Below are 12,622 nucleotides of genomic sequence, written 5' to 3'. Positions count from 1 at the left end.
AAAACTGAAACCGAGTTATGATTAGTCTTTTATATGCAAAATGTACTATTTTATCTCTTAGAACAATACATGGTAAAGGAGGAACATTCATACTCACTTTGAAAGAGAAACACCCCCTGCTTTTCCAATCATCTCTTCATGGTGCAGCACTGCTTGGTTCCATGGTATGTGAAGAAACTTTAAGAGAGTTCTCATCCATCTTTCTGGATGCAGTACGAGTTGTTCATAATGTACCAGCATACACCTTTCAAAACCAACCTCCATACACTGGTTATACATAGTTTCTATAGCACGATTCCACTTGGTCAAGCAGTCCCTGTAGCTGTTAAGGTCAAACCCAGCTATTGTGACTTTTCTAGATATCATGGAATGCACAGACGCACGACCATCCCGTACCATTAGAAGAAATTTGGCATTGGGGAAAATCCTAGCAAGATAAGTTAAGGATTTTAAAGCGAAAGGATCTTTGTTACACAAATACGGAGCAGGCTCTCCATGTTTCACAATGATTTCCAATAAAAATGCTTGCATGGCTGAATCCAGAACCTCATCTGTGACTCCAGCTTCATCCAGTCGGATCTTCTCTTTGCTTGATCTAGCCCACATCTGCTTAACTGCCAGAATTCGCGGGATTACCCTTGTCTCTTCTCCGCATCGAATATCTGGATGGGCGTCAAGCATGGCACGCATTAAGGTAGTGCCGCTTCGAGGTACTCCTCCAATAAATATTAAAGGCATGTCTTTGTTGTAAGCAAAGGTTTTGTTTGCATTTACATTGGAAGCAGTTCTTACTGTGCTTCTCACACCTTCCATCCTCACAGGCTGGCTGCGTTCTTCTATTCGATGGTGACACTCCATAGCGTGCTGGCCCAGATAAAACACCGTCACTGAACTGATCACCAGACATGCCAACAGCAAGTTCTGCTTGAGTTTTCCAACCATTTTGGTAAAGACTGTCACTTCAAAATAACGAGACCTTCTATTTCAAACTGTCTTCTAGTTCACATGCCATGGGAATCCTAATCCAAAATAAATTAAGGTCTGGCAAGGGGGAAAAGAAAATTAAAAACATTTAGAACTTTGTTAAGAACTATGATAAATCAACAACAGAAATACCTGGCAGCATTCAGTAAAACTATTATCTCCTGGTGTTTCATTAAGAACAGTAAATGCGAAGTCTAAACACAATCATCCCATAATAAAAGCCTTTTCTTTTTAACCCATGGAAGCAACACAAACCATAATAAGATTCATTACTACAATTACTATTTATATAGAATTTATCTTAACAACATATTTGAAAGAATTCTACCACCTGATAGCTACTGTTAAACTTTACAGTCAAGCAGAGACATCATTTATATGGGGCTCTACACATTAAAAAAATTAAGAAACTACTACTCTTGAGATTTTACAGAAAAAAGACCCAAAAATTACCTCTCTGAGCCAGACACCTAGTTAAAACAATGAACAAGACACCCCACACAAATCACATTAGAAATCACAGAAGAATTTAAGTATTAGAATAACTCTGGATTGCTGAATAGACGGTAACAGTGTCCTGCTCACTGTCACATTTTCACATAACTACATATGTCATGTTTCACTTGACATGCTCTATTTCCTTCACAGGATACGAGATGACGGTAAAAGATGTTTCACATTTACATATCAACACTGACAGTGTCTAGTTCTTGAACAAGGCCTTTAAGCAATTAAGAAAAGAGTTTGCAGCAAGGGAAACTTCAATTTTTACTTCAAGGGAACTTCTGACTAAAGAAGTGTATAGTCATTAAAACCTACAAACAGAATGCAGGGTTAAAGCTGGCTAAGATCAAGAACAAGCTGACTAGGATCAAGAAGAATCAACCCATGCTGCCTTAAAAATTTTCGTCTATCCCAGTATCCAGATAATACAAAGCAGGATATACAAAAGAAAACTAATGATTTCATCCGAACTTAGTTCTTTATTGTTTTCTTTACCTAAAACTTGGCCCTTAGAGATACTTTTCTCTTAAAAAAAAAAACAAAACCCCAAACCCAACATAACCACAATCATTCATTATTCCATTGATTAAAAACACAAAAACCCCACCAACCCTCCCCCCACATCTTATGCGGTGTTTTGAACTCCAAAAGAATGTTACCTGAAATACTGAAAAACTGAATAAATTAGGAAGAAAGAAAAATAGATCCTGTTTTCCATCAGCAGCCCAGGAAAAGAGTTAAAGCCTCACATAATTTTAAGTCTTGTAATAAAGCATCGAATTATACATATATTTTTGTATGTGTCTATAACATACATTACAATGTATTTGATTTTTACAATTAAACGTACATTGACATTGTACATGTACAATGTACAATACAAATATATATATTTATACAGAATAAAGTATATACTGCATTCTACCTTCAAATAAGAAGGTTTGGATGCCTTTTAAGCAGGACTGGTAAGCTTGCTCTTTCTTTTAGTCTCCTCTACTTCATCTAGATAAGTCTGCATTTTTGCTGGTATGACAGCAAGTGTCTTTCCCCTCCGAGATAAAACGTAACATTTCAGAGTTAAGAATCTGAATAGATGGTTACTGCATAGAAAGGTTTATGGCAAGGGCCCATGTAGCACATCAGAAGTCAACTGACAATAACAGCAGAGACAACCATGCCTTTATATGGCATCATTGCAGCCCACGTGAATGAAGTTCATGGTTATAGCAATTTCGTATTTATAGCATGGAATAGAAATATATACTGTAAACCAATTTATCTTATAGTATAATATTCATTCTCATTCTAAAATATCACATTTAAATTAATCAGTCCTTTTTAAACCCTTACAAATTACGAAAATAGAGGCAAATCAAGGACTCATCCATTTTGTAAGATATCGATAGCATGCCTTTCATTCCTCTTTCTGATCAATAGTTTAAGCAGTGATTATTACTCTATGACACAACAATTTTTCAGTATGATTACTGTTTGAACAAAGTGAATTTTACCACACCAAAAGCCACTGCTTTTCTCAGATAGGTATGGTACTGTTTTCTACAATGATAGTATAATTCAGTATTTGAAAACAAATTTGGCATTTATTAGAATTAAGGCTTTGCACAGCTAACACATCTATTACTAAATATTTTATATACCCCCTTTTTTGAACTTTATTATTTATCCAAGCTGTAATGAGGAGATGAAGTCTGAAACCCCAAGATACACAAAATAAAAACAAGGTTTTAATTTTTTTTTTATTTAGGATTCTTGATATTGCATTATTTAAAAGTACTTTTCATTTTTACAGGTGAGAAGAAAAACAAAGACTGTATTAAATTATTTCTGGACAAGCATGTGAGTCTCAAACTTTTAGACAGCAACAAAAGGTTTAAAAATCTGTCTGCTGAATTCCAATGCAGACACTTTCAAGGAGGACTAAGACTATGCCACGACTTACAGTGAAAACCAGTGAGTTATATTCAACACTGGCTTAAATAAATTTGCTACTCTGCTGCCCAGATGAATTGATCTGTTCACGCCAACCTGCACACTCTAGCTTTACTTTTTCCATTCGTAACAGCTAATGTAAAGACAATTGTTTTACCTATATTCTGTAGTTCAACAGCTTTGGATTTTCAGGTAAGATACGCTGAAATCTGACTCTTCCTCTCAAAATCCAAATGAAATTAGTACTCTTAATTGAAATTTTAAATAAGAGCTTGCTTTTCAGAGCCGAAATAACTTACTGAACAGCATGAATGTTTTTAATGCTCTTAACTGTAAGGAGCTCTGAGCACTGAGGTACCGCCAACATTTTAAATGACTGGCTTCCTCAAAGCTTTCCATCTCTGTCAGCAATGCACAACACGTCCCTGAACAAAGAACATGCCTACTCTCTACACCTTCTCCAAAACACCATCCACTTACCCTTTTCCTCCACGCAAATCCCATCACCAACTCAAAGTTTCAAGTCACCTGTCCCTCACCAGGCTGCCGGCCTTCACAACCTGCTCAGTAGGAACAGGCAACAAATCTGCAGGGCAGCCCGCAACTCTTGGCAATCAAGTGCCTTGCATATCACAGTCCCTGTTTCATGAGGCTGTGCAGCCAGCCAGCAGCAGGCAGAGGACAGAATTCCCATGTCATGACAGCGCAGGGGCAGAAGGAAGGGAATTCCTCATGCACGCACCTGCCACAGCAGTATTCTTCTCTTGCAGCGCATCCAGGAGAGCCAGTCACTGAGCTGAGAAAGTACCTTGCCCCCTCCACACTAACAAAGCTTATTCTAATCCACAGTTGTCACAATTCTACACTCAAAGCTCATCTTAATAGTTTTTGTTTCCACAATTAAATTGGAGTCCTAACCTAAGAATCACAAATCTTACCAGAACACCACTCTGACAACCAGTTCATCCTCTGCGACAGGTTTCATTCTACTTACTGCTCCTCGCTGAAAAACTGGCTTTAACTGTGCCTAACGCATCTGGACATTAAAAGGAACAAAGTCCCAGAAATTTAAGTGGAGGTCATCTGAACAACGCTAAAGAAACAAAAAACCCCACACATTCAGAAAATACTTCCATAGCACCAGAAAGCAGAAAGTCTCCTGAAGAGATTTCACATGAACACTTAACTTTCAGTTAGGGAAAGGAAACTGTTCTTCTAAAAACTAGCAAATAGTACACAGAATCTCTTTAAGTGCTTTAGATACAGTAAAGATTTAGTTAAAAGTCAGTATTCATTTGAGAGAAGAGTTAACAAGAGAGAAACAGTATTTTGCCACAGAGCACATGTGACCTGCAAATATTTACACTTTATACAATCCCCAGCATTATTCATTTTGAGTAAATTCCATGAAACTGATTTCCTTAAAAAAAAAACCCAAAATAAAAGCCACCCTAACCCCTCCACAAAAATCTTCATCTTCCAAACTAAAAACTGCTCCTTGAAGACACTAATGTTCCCCAAACACAAACGCTAGGTAGCTGCTCACTAGAGAAAAACACATCAAGACTGAGTGCATTAACCATTTTACTCTGATATTACAATAGCCCTTTAACACAAACAAACACAAACCAGCAACAGCTTTCAGAACCAAGCTGAGGAACAAACAGCATCGGAGGAAAGCCTGTTCGACTGAAGGCTGAAATCCTCAATTCACAGCCTGTGTCTCAACACAGTTCCAGCTGTGACTATGCATACGCACTGCAGTCTGTGAGCAGGTTTCCTAAATTGCTCTTAATATTGACCATTTGCATGCAAAACTAAAAAACCCATCGATGTGACCAAAAAACCCCACACCAATCAACCACAAATACTTTCACTTGAACTTATCAAAAAGTTACTACATCAAAGATGCCAAAGGCTGAAAGACCATAAAGACCCAGTATTAAGCTTCTACAACCTTCTGTGTTCTTGCCTGGAAGCGATACCTGGCACGCAACTGCCCTAAACTGTGGCAAGACCAGGACTTTGTATGTCAGGAAATCAACAGAGAAGCAGTCAGAAACAGCATCTCTCAGCAAAGTAACTATTCTACAAGCGAGAAAACTCCCTTCTGTGCCTGAAGTTACAAATAAAGCTCTTTGGGACATGTGTGGCATATGGAAGTTACCGCCCTTCTAGCAGCCTACAAACAAACCCCACCTTCTCCCTCCTTTACATGAGCAAGTGCTCCAGATCACACCTGCCAACGGGAAGGATTATGACATGTCATTAATGTTCTGTTGGTAAGAGTAATTAAATGGACAGCATTTAAAAATCACAGCAAGGCAATCAGCAATCCTGTGATTCTGTGAATCCCTCATCAGCATTTAAGGAGAGCTTTGAAGAACTGTGGCATTTTTACCCACTGTGACCCGAGAAGAACAAACTGCCACTCCACCTAAAAACATAGACAACTCTTTAAAAAAAAAGGCAAAACAAAAACAAAAAAACCCTAAACAAAAAAAAAAATCTCACCAAAAGCCTCCAAGACACCCAAACCAAACACAGACACCCCTCCAATACAACAGAGTCACAAGCTGAGGAAGTTGCAGATGACTACAATGGTAGAGAAAGCCTTTAGGAGCACCAGTTTCAAATGACAGACTAAAACAAGTGCCTAGAAAAATTTAGTGTAACTCAAAAAAAAAAAAAAGACAGTTAGGATCTGCAAATTTCAGTACAAGAAAAACGCAGCTAAGCAGAAGTGTACATAACTGAATTTTCTTCCCAGAAAAGCCAGACATATGAGTCAGCCACAAGAAGATGTTTTTAAAGCAAAATGCTTTGTTTCCTTCTTCGGGGAACATTAATTCTCTCTCCCTCCTCCCCTCCCCCTACATGCAGCAGGTCAAGACCTTTTCTCCTGAAGTTCACCCAAAAAATGTTGAAGATTTTTAGCTTAGTCAAGAGGCAAGTCATCTATTTGTATTTTATGTTAGAACAGTTTAGGTTTTGTTGTTTAAAGCATTCCCTGCCAGGGAAAAAAAGATGATCCATTACCACCCAGTAATAAGCAATCCTCATAAGCCGTAGAGCTCAGACTTTCCCTTTGGAGGCTGGAAAGAGAGACAACCACCAAAAAAAACATCAAAACAAACCCCACATATATATTGCACATTTTTCATTGATTAGCTTGTCCTCTGCTTCCATCTCTTGAACTTGTGGCTCAGATTATGATAACCGTATCTCCTTCTAGCAAGAGCAAGCATAGACAGTAGTACAGCTGAGGTTTCTGTGGAATATATCTTGTCCCGGCACCTGCCCGAGTGTTCATCCCAGCGTTTGACCTCAACACTTCCAGAGACCTTTGCTGGGAGGAAAGATCACGCTCAGCTCAGTGTCAACAGGCCATCAGGCCTCACAGCCATCCTTCTCAAAACGCTCTGCCCTCTCACCTGTACTGGACAGCAGGAGTAAGATAGAGGGGAGGAATGCTTTTGGATTCAGATTCTCAAGAATCATCTTCAAAACAGTATACATTTAGAAAATTGGAGACAATATATTTCTTAGAGAAAGTCCTATATTAAGCTCATCAAATAGTCCAAGTAAGAAGCCCTTGCATACAATGTTAGTCTTTCAGCATTCCTAAGTGAAAGTTAAAGGAATTCCGTAAAACCTTTCCTTCGATGAACTGGTTTGTTTCTGGTCCTTCATGTCTGTTCACCACAAAGACGACTGCATAGGAAAGCCAACACTTACACGATAATGGTATAGCACAGCACCGAGGAACAAGACTGAAATATTCACAGTATACCACTTCAAGAAGCTACCCAAACCATCACGGGCTCATTTAGGAGACTGTTCCAAAAATCATTTAAGTGTTTGGGAAGAATTTTTATGCCTTCAAAGCAGTGCTTGCGCAATCCATCACCGTGATGATTTCCCCAAAGACCAGATATCACGTATTACTACCAGTTACGTAGCAGGATCTGAGAAAGGAATGTCAAAGTACAGCACAAGCAAGCAAACCCCAAGCAAAATCCCAGCAAAGCTAGAAATAAAAATCAAGAAGTCTTGAGTACCAAGTCCATCTCTAGATTTTTAAGTCATCAGGGCTCTCAAGCCCTGCAGCTGTTTCCTCTGGATTTCTCCCCCCATTAGTTACACAATATGAAAGGATGATCAAACAGAATGAGCAATTTTTATTCACCTCCACAAACAAATAAGCAGTAAGCCACCTGGTAGAAAGCATCTGGCATGAAAAACAGCCAACTAGACCTAGTGAAGCCTATCTTCATGCAGGGCAGTTTGACAAATAGAACGATAGGACAAAGTTGGACAACATTAGTGGAAGGTAAAGCACATGCAAACAACATTGCCCTATATTTCACACTGTAGGAACTACAGGAATATTGCTCACATGTTTGCATTCCCTGGAACCTACACTTTTTTGTTTGGGGTCTTTGGGGGGTTGGTTTGGTTTGTTGCTTTTAATTTTTGTCAGTTTGTTCATTTTTTTAATCTAAAGCTCTGAAAAATTGTGAAGGCCAAATCAACCTCCACAGCCATAGACCACTGCGGAATCCATAGTTTCCATATTGGGGAAGACTGCATACAACTATGTAATAATTCCACGATTTCTAGTACAGTCACATTACAGGGACTAAAAAAAGATGTGCTCATATTTATGCAGTTCCCTCATATAATCAATAGGTAAAAGATGAAACAAGCTGTACCCTTTCCTTTTACCAGTTAAACCTACCCCCCAAAAAACCAAACAAACAAAAAAACCCCAAACACCACACAAAAAAACCCCCACAGCTTTCTTCATAATCCTCCACTAGACAGATATATAGGGAGAGAGAGGAGAAGTCGAGGGAACTCAGAAGCATCTGTCCTTCCTCTGGATCTACTACCACAAGCTTTCTTAACAAGCAAGAGGAAAACATACCGGATCCAAAACAGTTAATAAGGTTACCAAAGCACTCAAGATTCCTTTTAGGTTTTTCAAGATTTAAGACTTCTAAAATGAGTCTGAAGTACAGCTAATGAAAATGTTCTGCTTCAAATGAAAGCGAAGACCTCCATATATTCTGCTCTACCTGCATACATAACACATACAGCAAATTATTTGGATTTGCATACTGAATGGTCGAAAAAGAGTTACCAACATGCTCGCAGTTATGCAAGAAGACACGGTATTTGTTAAGTACGACAGTTACTGCTGGAGAACAATTCAACAAAAGGAATTTTTCCTGGCAACACACACAGACTTCTGGCTCTTTTTTTCTTTCTTTCTTCAAAGAAAAAAAGAGGAAAAAAAGTCAGTAGCACACTAATAGGAAATGAGCTACTGTTCTGCGTACTTGCCTGCGTACTGTGCCTCCTAAGAGGGATTTCAGCACTTCGCAATACAGTAAGGTACTTCAAAGAACCAAACTGCTTAATAACACTAAGAAGAGATGGACCTGTGTCAGGTTCACAATAACATGCAAGAGGCTTCTTCAGCAACACCACCGGCAAAACCGCTTCCAGCTAAGAAACACATCAGGTCTGCCATAAAACTATTGCTAAAACGCTTACGTACACCATGACTGTTACACGTTGCGTTTGCAGACACGAACGCAGCGCTGCAAAACTATGCCTGCGTGCCCCCGCTGCGCCGCCGGCCGCTCCCGCCCCGGCCCCCCCGCACACCTCCGCCGCTGAACAAAGCGGCGAGTCAGCCCGCCCGAACAGAAACCTTCCCGTTACCCGGCTCGGCACGGCTCGGTTCGCACCCCGCCACGGCCCCGGCGGGAAGCAGCCGGCCGGCCCCGCCGCGCATCCTCGGGCGCTCCCCGCTGCAGCCGCGAGGACGGCACGGCACGGCCCCCCCGACCCGCTCCGAGCCGCCACCTCAGGCCGCGGCCGCCCCCCGACCCGGCCGACAAAGGCAACAGCCCCGGCAGCACCGGAGTCGCCCCGGCGCCGGGCGGGGCGGAGCGTGGCGGCTGCCGCCGGGCTGCGCCGGCCGTGAGAGGGCGAAGGGCCGCGCCCGGGCCTCGCCCCGCCCGCCGCCGCCTCCCGCCTCAGGTGCGCGCGGGCACCGGCTCCTCACCTGCGCTGCCACCGCCCCCGCGCCGCGGCCGGGGCCGGGCTGGAGCCGCGCAGCGGCAGCACCACTGCCCCTCCTCCGCCGCGGCGGCTCCCCTCGGGCACCATCGCGGGACCGGGACCGGGACCGGGACCGGGACCGGGACCGGGACCGGGACCGGGACCGGGACCTGCCGCGCCGCCGTCTCGCCTCAGCCGCGCGGCTGCGGCTGCCATGGAAATCACAACCACGCCCTGATTGGTCGCGGGCCTCGATGTGTCGCGGGACGCGGTTGGGCCGGCGCTGAGGATTGACAGATCAGGGGGCGGGGCCGGGCGACGGAGGGGCGGGACCGTTAACCCCTGCGGGCGCGGCGGGAAACATCTGGAGCCCACAGCTGGAGGGGGCGGGGAGCGCGGGCGCACATCTGGGCGGTGGCGCCACGTGAACGCCCCGAGGAGCCCATGTGCATCAACATCTGGACAGCCATGCCAGACAGATGTTGATGGCTGGGAACAGCTGGATTTCATCACAGGTCGCTCCACTAAAACACGCCAGCGTTGCTGAAGGAGGAGGGTAAAGGCTTGGGCTACACCAACAGTCTAACAAGCAAACGCTTCGCCGAATGCTTCCCCCAGCTCGGGTTTGGAGGTGGGTCTCGCAGGTGGAACCATCCGGAGCACAGCCTCCTGTTGCTCTGCGCAAACGGGATTTAAGTGCGGCACCGCAACTGCCTGACAAACCGAGGAAAGCTGCAGCGAAACATCTGGATGGCCATGAGGCACTGGCAGCATGGGACAGCAGGGAGTACCGCCTGGCTGGGAGCTTGGGCGGCCCCTGGTGTCACACACTGAATTTGTGGCAGTGGGGAAGCACCAACCGTGTGCCCACCACATGTACAACTGTGAAAACATCTGGAATAGCATCAGGCTGGAGCACAAGCTCGAGCCTGAGCTGGCTGCCGGCGTAGTGCACAACTCCTCCGACCCACGGGTGGGTGAAGCGACCAGACGAGGATGATTTGCACCAGCACTTTGCCCCTGGAGGTGTAGCTCCAGGAAACCCACACCTGTAGGCTAGCTCACCTGTGACAAAGACTGACCTGAGGCCGTCCTAACCTCTCCCTTCTCAGTGCTCTGTGCAGAAAGGCAGCTTTTAACCCTAAAGAGAGGGAAAATAGGCTGTATTTGACTTGTTAGCGTTAACATAGTGATATGTAAAGGCTGAATCTAATTGAAAATGTATTTCTTCTTTACATAGAGGAGCTCTGGCCCAGCTGCCATCACCATATGCAGACAAACACCCCATGGAAAAGTCAGCGCTGCTGCAGGGTCATAGCAAAGGGAGCAATCCCATGGGACAGTCCTCAGGTTTGTGTTGCTTGCCAAATGGAGGGGGGGAAATCAGCTAGAAGGATTTAACATGGTGCCAGCCCAAAATTGAATCCAGGAAGAGCCACCTCTGCGATGAGCAGTGGTAATCAACACTCATCGCTGCTCATGGATATTTGTGCCCTCTGCCTTCCAAACCCTCCTGCGCTGGGGCGGCCCCTCCGCCGTCGCTGCAGTGTGGCAGCGCAGCACGGGCTGGCAGCTAACGAGAGCCACCACCGGTTCGGTGCCACCAGGCTCAGGGAGGGCTCGGGGACACCAGGGCTGGGAGACAGCACCAGCAGCGAGACCTTGGTGTAAAAAGGATGGGGACCACCATGTGGGAGACCAGCCCCTTTTAATCCTGAAAGCCCTAAAATCAGTTCTGACTCACTGTCCTGTCTCCCAGAGAGACGGTAAAACCCCTGTGTGGCGGGGGAGATAACCAGCTGGGCATTGCCATCGTCCTGGCTCCAGAAGATGCAGAGCGACGGTGCCTGAGCTGGCAGCGATACCTTCAGGACACAGAATTAATCACAGCCTATTACCTCCCGTCTCATAGCCCTTGCAAAGTGCCTATGATGAAACCTTTACAAGCCTGTCAGGACGTGGTTTCCACCGATACTGATGTGCCAACGCTCGCTGCCGGCGCTGCCCGGAGAGCTGCTACGGATGAGCACTTGTTCTGCCGCCTGCTTCACCAAGGTGGTGGAGAAGCAGCGCTATCGAGACGGGCCGTGAACGCAGCCTGGCTCATGCGTGTTTTATTTGCTGAAAAAATTAAGCGAAGGTAGCCATGTGAGCAGATACCTACATTCAGGACAGTGACAAGAATTCTCATGGTGGGAAAAGTTCTGCCCTGTAAGGACTGAGTTTCAAGAGTACCTAACGTCCGTAAGGCTTTCAGACGTGCTCAGGGAACTGCTCGGACCGTAGAGAAACCAGCAACTCCTTTCAGGTGGTAAATTTCCTTTCAAATTTATTTTCTCTGACAGCTATTGACAGGGAATAAATGTCATTTGCTGCCAGATGCAGCTGGATTTGAACTAATGATTTAAAGATGAAACAGTCTGTATCCTGTTTCCAGTAAGTTTGCCTCAATCCATTAAACAGCACTTTTCAGATTGCTCTATTGGTTTTTCTTTTATGGCTTTAACTGTGACTCACACAGAGCTTCCCTTTTAAAGGCTTCCAATCTGTGGCAATCAAACAGTGCCTCCAGGGGGGAAAATGCCGTTCTTCAGGGGAAGGGGAAAAGACGATGCTGCTGTATGAAGCAGATGGAGCTACTGTATGTAGTGGGTGCCCCACGCTGGGCCCTTCTTTAATCAGTGTTGTCCGAGAGCCACGGATCAAATAACCCATCAACTATTGCATCATGCAAAGTCTCAGTACAGACAGAGCTTAACTCTTGGCCGTGAAGTTGCTGTTGCTGGTGGGTAAACACTACCAGAAGCAACAGCATTTAACTGGTCATTATTTGACAGCATTGGCTGTTCCTTGTTGGCTTGCTCCTGGTAAAGCTGGGAAATAATTCCTCCTCGCCAGGGGCTCAGCTGCACACACGGGATAAAGGATGGGCCCAGGACTGAAGCCGCAGCTCTGGAGCGAGGAGCCACAGCCCAGGGTTTGCTCCAAGAGAAGCGGGTCCTGGTGGCTGTGCCCGCTTTGTGCCCACTTTGTGCACTGTCTCCCCTTGGCAGTGGCAGGACCTATGGTTGTTCCCACGCTTCACGTTCTGGCACTGCCACACGGCACC

The 12,622-nt window shown here is 44.7% G+C and overlaps 1 protein-coding gene and 1 long non-coding RNA gene across 8 annotated transcripts in view; one reads left to right on the top strand and one right to left on the bottom strand.

Moving 5' to 3' along the window:
• TPST1 (tyrosylprotein sulfotransferase 1) overlaps positions 1–12,622 on the bottom strand; it is a 42,419-nt gene that overhangs the window by 21,446 nt on the left and 8,351 nt on the right. For 2 of the 7 annotated variants that reach the window (XM_075113303.1, XM_075113302.1), the window contains exon 2: positions 98–1,041. In XM_075113303.1, the coding sequence (XP_074969404.1) occupies positions 98–942 (845 nt within the window). In that variant the 5' untranslated portion in view covers positions 943–1,041. Of the gene's footprint in view, positions 1–97; positions 1,042–2,413; positions 2,533–3,918; positions 4,819–9,171; positions 9,291–9,517; positions 9,625–12,622 lie in introns of those variants that run through there. The other 5 variants (XM_075113301.1, XM_075113304.1, XM_075113305.1 and 2 more) reach the window with 5 other exon arrangements.
• LOC142066167 (uncharacterized) lies at positions 9,618–11,984 on the top strand. Its single transcript, XR_012663620.1, has 3 exons — positions 9,618–10,144; positions 10,754–10,863; positions 11,426–11,984. It is a non-coding gene; the product is annotated as an uncharacterized LOC142066167 (long non-coding RNA).

Source organism: Phalacrocorax aristotelis, chromosome 18 (assembly GCF_949628215.1).
Source record: "Phalacrocorax aristotelis chromosome 18, bGulAri2.1, whole genome shotgun sequence".
Lineage (NCBI taxonomy): Eukaryota > Metazoa > Chordata > Aves > Suliformes > Phalacrocoracidae > Phalacrocorax > Phalacrocorax aristotelis.
The sequence above is the reverse complement of the archived record's forward strand: the minus strand, read 5'-3'. Positions and strand labels throughout refer to the sequence as shown.